The 12,534-nt window shown below is 42.7% G+C and overlaps 1 protein-coding gene across 1 annotated transcript in view; it reads right to left on the bottom strand.

Moving 5' to 3' along the window:
- LOC117235539 overlaps positions 1-12,534 on the bottom strand; it is a 115,134-nt gene that overhangs the window by 71,419 nt on the left and 31,181 nt on the right. Inside the window, 21 exon segments of the mRNA XM_033497671.1 lie at positions 248-1,033; positions 2,282-2,419; positions 2,719-2,961; positions 3,051-3,453; positions 3,859-4,127; positions 4,210-4,385; positions 4,473-4,674; positions 5,010-5,654; positions 5,753-5,935; positions 6,027-6,221; positions 6,353-6,608; positions 6,694-7,157; positions 7,240-7,504; positions 7,658-7,919; positions 8,003-8,153; positions 8,293-8,708; positions 8,908-9,289; positions 9,379-9,567; positions 9,805-11,565; positions 11,750-11,998; positions 12,116-12,409. Of these exon segments, the coding sequence (XP_033353562.1) occupies positions 248-1,033; positions 2,282-2,419; positions 2,719-2,961; positions 3,051-3,453; positions 3,859-4,127; positions 4,210-4,385; positions 4,473-4,674; positions 5,010-5,654; positions 5,753-5,935; positions 6,027-6,221; positions 6,353-6,608; positions 6,694-7,157; positions 7,240-7,504; positions 7,658-7,919; positions 8,003-8,153; positions 8,293-8,708; positions 8,908-9,289; positions 9,379-9,567; positions 9,805-11,565; positions 11,750-11,998; positions 12,116-12,409 (7,929 nt within the window).

The raw sequence follows: 12,534 nt of genomic DNA, 5'->3' as shown, positions 1-12,534 counted from the left end.
TAGGCGAGTAAGAGTCAGACAGATATTCCAGATATATATATATCGTTGTGAATAATATTCGGTGAAAGAATATAGTAACTTGTGTCAGCTATTTATATATATATATATATAATATATCCAAAAAAGTGGAACGAAGACAGAGCTCTATAGATATAGAATAAATATAGGAACAGAATACAGAATTGTAGAGCGTGAGAGCGAGAGAATAGAGTAGAGAGAGAGATAGGTGGTGAGAAATGGTGTTTACCTTTCATGCATCCGTATTTAGTGTCTGGCACAAAGCCGGGGGGACAGAACTTGCAGATAGGCTTGTGCTCCTCCACGTAACAGGGGGCATCAGCCGGACAGGTGGAGTTTCTGCATGGGTCCACGCAGCGATAGTTGCGGCACGCCAAGTCTGGAGAGCAGCCACTGTCTCGCAGGCAAATGGAGAGGGAGGGATTGCAGTTTTGTGTGCATATGCAGACGGGACGGTGGTCCAGGACATCGCAGGTTTTATCAGCCGGACACGGCTTTTTCTTTCTCACGTTACACGGATTCTGGCATTTTCCATTAACGCACGCGGCGTTCGACGGACAGTCGAAATCCCTCGTGCATGTCAACGTGTCGGGGGCGCAGGTCAGCTCCCCGACCTCGTTCACGACGAATCCGTATTTGCACACGCACATGGGCCTGTGGTTCCGCACCTGGCATCTCTTATTTACTTCGCAGGTGTATTGTGAACTTAGACACGGATCACGACACTCTCCGGTACGAGAATGACAGGATAGACTCTCTGGACAGTCGCGATCGGACGAGCAACCGATGTTCGGCGTAGGTCTGGGATTCAGCGTTTCGCATTTGGGGTCTGGATGACAGGCCGTGTGAGGCATACCGATATAACACTGAGGGCAGGAACATCGTGGCTTGTGCAGAACCACACGACACAGGGCGTTGATCCCACAGGCACCGCGGAGACCGCACGGGTCCACGCATTGCAGGTTTATGCAGGCTTTTTCATTGGGGCACTCTAGGTCGCTGGTGCATTCGCGCTCTAGATCACCGACAAACCCACGATTTTCACGATTGGTTCATTTTTTTATTGTTGTTCGATTTTTTTTTTTTTTTTTTTTGGATTTTTTGGTTTTTTGAGAGAGTCGTAGTGTAGTAGTCGTGGTGTAGAGTCACACGGTGGAGAATCGGTAGGTGATGGTGATGGTGGTGGTGGTGGTGGGACAGGAAAAAAAAAGAAAAAAGCATTTATAAGAACTGTGAAAAGAAACTTTCTCACAAATAACATAAACCACATGCTTTGTATTCGTAATACGGAAATAAGTAGGGTAGCTTTTGTGAAGAAGTAAAATAGAGAACCGAACTTTTACACTGTTTTATCCGGGACGTAATACGAGACAGGATACCTCTCGTTGTCCAGAGAAACGAATCGATTATATGTATATATATACGTATAAATTGGCAAGCAGCGATATTTACAACACAAGCCCCCATAGAATTCAAAAGAAAATAAGAGGGAAAATAATGTAAAACAGTGGATAAATCCAGCAAAAAAATAACAAGCATGGGTATATGAGAATGTCCCTTTCGCAGTTCCCAATCTGTATCATTAGTCCTAGGTCTAAAAAAATTAATCGGATCATCTGGTGTTTCATTCTCTGTGAAATGTGTACCTTTTTTTTCTCTATGTCGGTTGCAATTTAGATATTTGCCGTCTCTCTCTGTCTCTACTTTTTTTTCATCCCGTTATCTTTTTTTTTTTGTTTCTTTTTTATATCATATTTTCGTTAAAGCATTTTTTTCCTGGATATAACACGGTTTCCACAAGACAGATTGGATACTGAAATAAACATTCTACATATGAATAGTTATGTGTGAGACATGTGTGAAACGTGTTCCTCCTTTCCTCGGCACATTATGTACAGTATTGCCTAACTGTATAGATATATATGTACAGGTATGTATGTTTCTCGCGCGACCATTTTGTGGGTAAAATCCAGTGTCGTACATCTTTGTATCGTATATTGTACAATATGTATAGTAATAAGTACGTTATAATAGAATCGTCTAAAAAACTGGTCCAATCACATCTGTCTCTCGATTGTTAAACGATTCACTGGATTAATACATTCTAATGGTATTACTTCAAGTCCTACTAAAGACGATAATACATGGTTATTCTACGGACCATGTTCCTCTGTTTCGTCAGTATTGCTCGCTAGTCACAAAATGCTGTACATGGAAAATTAATCGATCTGCCCGGTTAAACAGTTAGTAGGCCGTCTCTTACCTGTGGTGCACTCGATATCCGGCGATCCACTGGTACCCGGTGGACATCTGCATACGAATATCGCACCGTCTCGTATGCATTCAGCCCCTTTACCGCAACCGTTCGTGCGACAGTCCCCTAAACTCTTGTCTGCGCTACCTGTGCTCGTAATAAAAAATTAGGCACACGTGAAAGTTAAGAAAATAAAGAGAAAAGATCGGTCGATAATGAAATGTTCTTTTGTTTTTTATTGCAATAGATTGTATTAGAAACAATTTTAATGAAAAGAAAAGAATTCTTTTAGAAGTTAAGCTTGACGACTAGTATAAGTGGCATTCATAATCATCGCAAACGCTAACTTCTCTGAATTGTAATAAGAAATCATAACTATCGAACAATGACAATTTATAACTAATAATGAAAAATCGTTACAATCGATCTATTATACAAATACTTACACGCCTGCGTCGGATCTCCGGAGGGATAATTCGATGGGCAGTAGCACTGTGGTTGATTCTTATAAATCCTGCATGCAGCGTTCACTCCGCAACGCATATCCTTGCACAGCTCTCCTCCGTCGCAGATGCAAGCTTGATGAGGATCTCCGTGGCATCCAGGATCGCAAGTACATTCAAATCCATTCAGAGTCTCTCTGCACTTCGCATTCACGCCGCACGGTCTCCTTAAGCACTCGTCTCCACCTAAAACGCATCGTACAAAATATTATATTTAGAAAAATCAATTCTACGAAAAAGGAAAAAGAAAAAAGTGGAAGAGTAATTTCCATTACCTTTCTTACAGTTGATCTTAGGATTTCCGTAGTGTCCGGGTGGACAAGAGCACTGAGCCTTCCTGTTAACTACTCTGCACTGTGCGTTGAAGCCGCAAACACCATGTTGCAAGCAAGGATTTGTGCAAACGCCATCCTCGCTGCATCGTTTGTTGGCCTCACAGTCGTCGTCATGATGACATTCCAATTGGTAACATTCTTGACTGGGTTCTCCCTGATATCCTTCTGGGCATAAGCACACTGCTCTGTGATTCGAAACACGACACAGTGCGTTGGTTCCACAGGGAGATCCATTAGCTGAGCATGGATCCTCGCACTGACCACTGACGCAGGATAAGGAGGAAGGACAGTCGGAATAAGTGCGGCAACCAATGAGGCATAGTCCTTGGTCGCAAACGTATCCCTGTAAATCAAACAATATATTTATAGTTAGTAAGAATTAATTCATTTTTCTGTGCACAATTTACTAAAATTGTATTTAAGGTTTACGAAAGCTACATTGGTAACTTAATGATAGAATTTCCATTAAAGTAATACTTTTTTTTAGAATTCATTCGTTTCTGTGTTGAAGTTTTACGTGAATCAATATTTACAGTCTAGATCGTGAAGAAAAAACGTCGACTTAATTGGTAATTGATTTAGTAATAGAATTTTAATGCCAATGATCTGTTTCTTTGGGATTCATTGATATTCGTGTTCAAGATTTTATGAAATTATGGGCAAAGAGCATCGAATTAATTCGTAAATGATTCAATAAGAGAATATTATAATTAAAAATAGAGGATCTGAAATTTTCTAAAGACGGTACCTTTGGACAATAATTGTTAACATCACACTTGATGCGACACTTTTCAGAGTGACAAACTTCCCCGCAAGAACATTGATCCTGACTATAGCAGCTCTTCGTGCAAAAACCAATTTCATCGCACTCACAAGTGCCATCGCAGGGAATCATAGATTTCGCGCAACTGATCAAAGCGTTTCCATAATAATTGGCTGGGCAACTGCATTGTGCCACGTGATTTACAACGCGACAACCGGCACATTCTCCGCAAGCCTTGCCACCCTCACAAGGATCTATACAAAAATAAAAGACATAACCAAGATTAATCAAACGTGTTACATGGGTATCTTTACGTTTTAATTGCATTCTACTTACTTTTACACTTATTGTTCACGCAGGACTCGTCGTTGGGACAAGTATTATCGCTGCGACATCCGATGTCACAAAGCCTATTTTGACAGATCTGATTAGCCACGCAATGATCGTCACTGTTGCAAATGGCTTTGCAAATTCCTCCGTCGCAACGTTCGTCGCTTAGACAATTAGCGTCGCTGCAAGATAATTTCAAATAACATAGTAAATCAACTCGCAAAAAGGACAAGAAACAATCACGTCGCTTAAATGCTTGATCGGCTTACCTTTTGCATGTGGCGTAACAAGATCTTCCGTAACAAGTCTGACCAGTAGCGCATTCCTCTTCGTTGCTACAAGGCAGGAACGCCTGTTTACAACCAATTAGAGGATCACCGACTAATGGTGCCGGACAGGAACAATGTTTCTGATGATTTACGACCGCACACTTGGCGTTCACTCCGCAAACATCAGGAAGAGAGCAAGGATCTATGAGATACAGATGAAACTACGTCTACAGTCTAATTCAATCGTGTTAACGACGTTTCTATGGTTTTAGTTAGTAGAATTTTTCTATATTTATTACATGTTAGAATAATTAATTATTATAGTAAATTCTGTGGCTATGTTCGTAGGTTTATTATCTAATACAGATATTTCCTAAAGCTTCCTTTTTATAAATATCTTTATCTTTGCAAGTATTTTATATAATATTGTGAACTTCAAAACTCTTTCTTTTACGTACGACCTCAATATTTTAATATTTATATACATAGTATGGATACGAATGGAAAAAGATAAACTCCACTATCGAAGCTTCTTACCTTGACACTGGTTGTTCAAACAAGCGAAATTCTCCTGGCACTCCACGTCAGCGCGACATCCAATGACACAAACCAATCCCTCGCAAATCTCTCCGCTTCTACAATCTTCGTCTCTTCTGCACAACGATTTACAGATTCCCGAAGGGTCACAACGTTCGTTACTCAAACAATTTAAGTCTGTAGAACAGACAGGAGTGCACAGTCCTCCAATACAAGCTGTTCCTGTCGCACAGTCCCTGTTCGCTTGACAAACGGGTCCAGGCGATCTTAAACAAGCCACTTTTGCAGTTGGATTCGGCATGAAGCCTGCTGGACACGAACAGGTGGCTCGTTGATTAAATACTGTGCATTTAGCGTTTGGCCCACAAGGAGTGGCTTCGCAAGGATTGATGCATTTGTTCGTGATGCAAGCTTCGTTCGCGTTGCAGTCCTCGTCCGCGCGACAACCAAACGCACACATGTTGTGCAGACAGATGTGACCCAAGAAACAGTCGTTGTCGAGCCTGCAGGTGAGAAGGCAATTTCCTTGGACGCATTTTTCGTTGAAGGCGCACTCGTTGTCGCTAGTGCAGATTGGAAGACACACGTTGTCGCGACAAGTGTTGCCATCGTTACAGTCGTTGGTGTCTCTGCAGGACACGGGTACTGGAAAGGGTGAATATTATAAGATTGTATCACTTACAACGTTTTCCCTTCGAAGATCCTTGTTTTAAAGTATCTCCAGGACAAAATTTCTCACTTACATCTGACACATTCTACTTCCGAGTTACCGGTGAACCCAGGTGGACAGCTGCATTGTTTAATGTGACTCTTCACGTTGCATTCCGCATTTATTCCGCACGCGGCCTTCACGTTGCAAGGATCCAAGCACTGTCCATTGAGACACACATCTGACAGGTTGCATTCTTCGTCCGATTGGCAGGACGCTACAAGAATTTCAGATCACGTTGCTCTTAACCCATCGTATAGCAAATAAAGAAGCGAACGAACTGCTCTGGCTCGTTAGACGATACTCACGTCGACAGATTCCCTCGTAACAGTAGGTATTGGGCGAACAGTCCACGGCTGACGTGCAAACAACCGGTTTAGGTCGACAGCCTATACTTAGATTGTTCGGATCACCCTCGTAATCGGACCGGCACTGACAGGCTCCTGCGTGGTAAGTGGCCACACAGTCTGCGTTTGGTCCACACTGTGTACGTGAACAGACATCTGCAACATCGGACAAAAAGTTAGAATTACCGGCTAATCGTTGCGCAAATTGATTTTTAGTCTCTGTCTTTGATATTAGGAGATAATTATCAAAAAATATCCTTTTCAATGTTTAAGATTCATAAACCTACCGAAACATTTGGGTACGTTGTTGACGTTTATGCATTTTGCAGTCAGTGGGCAGTCTCCGTCCTGCAGACATTCTACCGGTGGCTGACAACCGCCATTATAAGGATCTCCAATCATTCCCTGTTGACAGTGACATCTATAGGACCCTCTGGAATTTTCACACACAGCGCCAGGTGCACAAGGTTGATCCGAACAATAATCGATCAATTGACATCCATGAGTTGGCTCTCCAGTGTAACCCGGTTGACACGTACAAATCTAAAAGCGATAAATAACATGTACAACACAATTATCTCTTGTAAAATTTCGAACGTGACGCATGATCGAGTGATTAATTAATTACTTGAACGTGTTTCTCTGCTGTGCAAATAGCATTGACGCCGCAAGGATTGTGAGCTAAACAAGCGATCCTGCACTTGTGCGTGTCACAAATCTTCTCTCCGCTGCAGTCGTCGTTGACCTCACATTCGATAGATTGGCATCCAATCTTGTCGTCTTTCGAATTTCCGAAGAATCCAGGCTTGCAAGAGCAAACTCCAACGTGGTTGTCCGCTTTGCACTCGGCATTGCGTCCACAGAGGAGTAGATCGCAAGCTTTCTGACATTCTGCTTGTCCAATGTTGTTCTTGATGCATCTTTCGTCGTAAGAGCAGTCATCGTCGGATATGCAACGTAATTCTTGCACGCAGATGTTGTTGTGACAGTATTGGTACTCGGGGCAACTGGAGTTGCTCTTGCAGGTGGGCTGACAGAGACCATTGATGCAAAGCTGGTCGCCGATACAATCCCTCGTGCTTCCACAAAGGGCTGTAAGAATATGAAATTTAGAGAATTTTCAAGAATTCAGTACGTTAAATTAAATCTTCTTAGAATATGTTCTTTCGTTTACCAGTGCATATTCCTCCATTGCAAGCTGAACCAGTAGCACATTGGGAGTCCGATTTACAATATTGAACAGGTGTACAACCTAAATTAGGATCGCCAGTACCGCCAGGTTGACACGTGCACACTGCACTGTGATTTAAAGAAGAACAATCTGCTCCTTGTCCACATACGTTTGCAAGAGAACAAGGATCGACGCACTTGTGATTGTAACATGCGTCGGAAGGACTGCAGTCGCTGTGATAGTTGCATTCTAAGTGAACACATTCCGTCTAAAATTCAGAAACAGGAACAAACGAGCACAATTAACAAACGAAATTTTCTTTGAGCAATGAAAGAATAACTACGTGTTCCAGTAATTTAAACGAACCAACAAAAGTCAACTCTAAATCAAATCATTCTTTCTATTCGTAACTTATACTTACTGTCGGATTGCCAGTGGTCTGATCAGGACATCTGCAAAGTGGAACGTGATCATGAACGAAACATTCGGCATTTCTTCCGCACGAATGACTATCCGGTGATACGTCGCAAGGATTGGTGCATCTATTATCAATGCAAGCAGCAGTATTTGGGCAATCAAGGTCCGTGAAGCAGTCTCCCGGTTGTTTGCAACCAGATTTGAAAGGATCTCCGACCAAACCATGAGGACAGATGCAAGCGTAAGAGCCTTCCGTATTTTGACAACTATGAAAAATATTGTAATATTTTTATCGCAAACTCGATTGAAATCTGAAATAAAGAATATTTAATATAGTGAGGTAACTTACACCGCGGAGGAGTGACAAGGATTCTTCAAACATTCGTCAATGTCCACGCAAATGTCACCCGCTAGCTCAAAACCAGGATAACATTTGCATATTCCAGAATGATCGGACGCTATGCAGTTGCCGTATCCACAGTCCACTTGATTACAAGGACCTGAATAAATGAATTGTCGATAAGTATGAGAGAGAAACTATCACTTTATGTTTGATCTATGAGAAAAGAACGCCGATTACCAAACAGATCAATAATTAACATACTCCATTTGTAAAATTACACGTATGTCGCTACTTACTGCTGCATTTGTTAGTATCCTGATTGCAGTATTTGTCTATAGAGCAATCGTTGTTAGAAAGACATTCCACTTTGAAGCACCCTGAAGAATCCCCAATGTAACCAGGCTGACATTGACAGGCAGCCGTGTGATCCAAAACGGAGCAAATAGTGTTGAGACCACAGTCAACCAGAGAGCAAGGATCGGTGCAATTATGTTGGACGCAAGCCTGTGAATCGGCACAATCTGCGTGTACGGTGCACTGGTGAGGAATTACACAACCTGTTCCCACAGGATCACCAGCTGTGCCTTGTGGGCAGACGCAGCGATAAGATCCATGAAGATTGACGCACTCTGCGCTCGAGTGACACGGTTGATCGTCACACTCGTTGATGTCCAGACAGTGTTCTGGTCCAGCAATGAATCCGTGGCTGCATCTAAAGAAAAAAATTTATAATTGTCGACAGGAATTTTACGAAATGATTAAGAATAATTATAAATAAGAATGATAGAAAGTATTTTAGAACAAGTATAAACGATTATGACTTGAGTTCATAAAAATATTATACAAATTGATCCAATTTTGCACTATTGCCACTATCTTCCCAAAGTAGTCATATTATATTCGATACTTACTTGCATTTGTTGTTGATGCACACCTCGTTATCGTTGCAACCAACGTCAGAGGTGCAACCTACTTCGCAAACTCCATCGATGCACAATTCACCTGGCAAACAATTACTATCGCCGTAGCACACTTTCATGCATATTCCGTTCTTGCAGCGTTCTCCTTCGGCACAGTTGTCCTGTTCGCTGCATTGACATTGACAGAATCCGGAGACACACAGATGCTGACTGGGGCAATCTTGAGGGCCTTCGCAAATATTCGGCACTCTGACGCAACCTTGTTGGGGTGTGGGATTTCCGTGGAATCCAAGGGGACAGGTGCAAGTGGTAGCGTGATTTGTGCAGCTGCAGATCGCGTTTGGACCGCAAACGTCTTTCCTCTTGCATGGATCTGAACAAAATATTGGAAAATCGTTCGTTATTCACGTCGGATGGTTGGAATCTATCAAAGGGTTAAATTAATTTTTCACGTCTCGATACCTTGACACTTGTTATCGATACAGGATTCCGTCGAAGGACAGTTCTTATTGCTTCGACATCCCAGAATGCACATTCCGTTAACGCAAGCCTGATCAATTTGGCACTGTGTATGAGTAACACAAGGTACCATACACTTACTATCCACGCACTTTTCACCAGCAGAGCAGTCGGTAATCGCTCGACAAACAGCTACAACAACCAACATCTTTCTTAATAAAATCAATCACATTTCGCACAGTAAATTCGTATTTATTATTAGAGCTACTAGAAAACTCGTCAAAATTATGAATTTCGTATCTTTTCCAGCAATTTTTTCCTTGCTCGTCTAAATTCTAATTTCCATTGGCTCATATTGCCGAAGAGTAGTACACGCGATGCTACAAATCGATAATTCTGGCATTAATTGATCGGAAAGACAAATCTTACCTATACACTGTCCTTCAAGGCAGATGCTCTCTACGCAATCAGCGTCGACGTTGCAATAATTCGTGGCGCGGACGCAACCATCCTGCGGGCCCTTTGAAGATGGAATAAACTTATGAATACACTTGCAAGTGGGTTGGCCATTGATAATATCGCAAATAGAATTCAATCCACAGGCGTTTTCACAAGGATTGGCGCATCGATGATTGTGACAAATGGAATGCACAGGACAATCCTTGACACTGGCGCAATATCCTTCCGGTTGACAGCCTTTCACGTAAGGATCCCCGACAAAATTTGGTGGACACTGACAAACAGGATTGCTGGATGGTCCAGGAACACAGAGAGCTGTTTCATGGCAAGGATTCGGATGACAAGCTTCAAGAGGAACGCACTCGACATCAGGAACAGGATTAGGCTTCAGCCCTGGAGGACACTGACAAATTGCCCTATGATCATCCGCGATGCAAACAGCGTTCACACCGCAAGCATTTTCATCACAAGCATCGTAACAAGTGTGCGTCAATCTATTGCAAAGCTGAGTGGGTGGACAGTCGATGTTATACACGCATGGAACAGCTCGACATCCTTTTACAACGTCATTGGGATCACCAGCGTAGAGGCCAGGTGGACATTCACAATTAGCTACGTGATTATGCACCACACACAAAGCATTTGGACCGCACGAAACGAAATTGCAGACTGGTTGACAGGTCAAAAGACCTTCTTTGGTGCTTCTACAGGTTTGATCCTCTGGACACTCGCTGTCAGTGGAACACTGGTCTTTCCTAGGTGTTTGACATCCTTGACGATCGTTTGGATTGCCGATAAAACCAGGCAAACACTCACAGCGACCTCGATGTCTCTCCGCCATACACTGAGAGTTAATAGCACAGGTGAAACTTTTACAAACAGAGACACACTTTAATACACCAAGAGCGTCTGGCCTACAAGCTTCTGTAGTGTGACAATCATCGTCGGAGATACAATCAGGGACAGATGGTTTTTCGCAGGAGGATAGTATCGGATTCCATTCGTAGCCGTCTTGACACTTGCAAGTAGCGTGACCAGGAATTATATCAGGCTCGCACTTCTGGTGAGCACCACAGACTACTTTGCTACATGGATTTACACACTCGCGGACACCACCGTCCAGAAGAATACAGAAAGAACCTTCAGAACAATCTGAATCGTGTTCACATCTTGGTGTTACCACTGATTTAAATGGTTTACAGCCTTCTACGAGATTGCTAGGATTTCCCTTGTATCCATCGACGCAGAGACACGAAGACACGTGATTCTGGGTGATACATAATGCGTTTGGACCACACTGTAACTTGCTGCACGCGTCTACGCATTTCCTAACACCTTTCCCAACTTGGAAGCAGATCTGTTGAGGTTCACAATCGAGATCGTTAGAGCAGTGACCGTGAAGATAACAACCTTTGATCAAGTCGTTGGGGTTGCCACTATAACCAGGTGGACACACGCAAGCTCCATCCTGGCAGACTGATCTGGGTCCGCATTTTACATCGCTGCAGCGATTTATGCATTTGCCAGACACGCAGCTGTAGTCGAATGGACAAGGTACCGAGTCACTGCAGGTGCAGCTTGATGGATCGGTGCAAGGACCGACCTGGACCTGTTGGCAACCGATGAAGGGATTGCCGAAGTAACTTTCTTTACAGCGACAGTCGTAGCTGCCGATAGTGTTGATGCATACTGCGTTGCTCCCACACGCGTTTCCATTACACTCGTTGATATCTGAAGAAATTAATAAAATTTCCCTCCATTATTGTATTATCTTCGAATCTTCTTTAAAGGCTTTTACAAATGGGTATAAACGATTTAAAAATGGATTGATATCTTTTTTAGTTACTATAAAATTCTTGAACTTTCTGCCAAAATTTAAGGAAGGGCAGTGTGACTTTGCTTCAATAATACGTACCATGACACTGAATATACGGATTTCCAGCGTATCCAGGCGGACACAAACATTCAACAGCATTCGGTCCAGCATTACAATGTGCATCCTTGCCACACAAAGCAGTGGAGCAATCAGATTTTTGTTGCACACCACAACCATGATACGGATTTCCACTGGTACCAGGATTGCACACGCACTTAGATTCTTGCAAGGTATATTCACAGTGAGCGTTAGAGCCACAAGCAGGATCACAGACAGCTGGATTAATCGCTATCAAATTACGAAAAATATATTAAATTGAGAAACTTAGGAAAAATGGAATTGATCGATATGCTCTCTGACGAGAGGCTCGATCAATCTTTGATCGTCATTTCGTATAACACTTACGTGGCATACAGAGGAGATCCGGATTTCCAATGAAATAAGGATTGCACACGCATTTATTCGTCGCTGGGTCACAAGATGCACCAACCCCGCAGACTATGCCTTCGCATCGACGTTTACACCTTCCACTTATGCACACGCTTGGTTCTGCGCAGGGAACTTCTGGAGAACAAACGTCCGGTTGACACTGACCACCAGGGAACGGATTCCCCATGAAACCTTCGATACATTTGCACGTTGGTCCACTATAACTCACGATACACTGTGCTCCAGAGCCACACACGAAACCATCGCACTCTGTAAAACCAGTTATTACAATTCTTTTTTTGGTATATTAAAACAATCATGTAAAATATCGCGATTATTTGACGTTAACATTCGGACCTTCCTCAGTCTCAATTCTCTCTGAATGAACCGAAGAA

The sequence above is a fragment of the Bombus vosnesenskii genome, unplaced genomic scaffold (genome assembly GCF_011952255.1).
Source record: "Bombus vosnesenskii isolate JDL3184/JDL3185 unplaced genomic scaffold, Bvos_JDL3184-5_v1.1 scf7180000013316, whole genome shotgun sequence".
NCBI classification, from domain to species: Eukaryota; Metazoa; Arthropoda; class Insecta; order Hymenoptera; family Apidae; genus Bombus; species Bombus vosnesenskii.
Note: the sequence above shows the minus strand (reverse complement) of the source record. Positions and strands in the feature narration are given on the sequence as shown.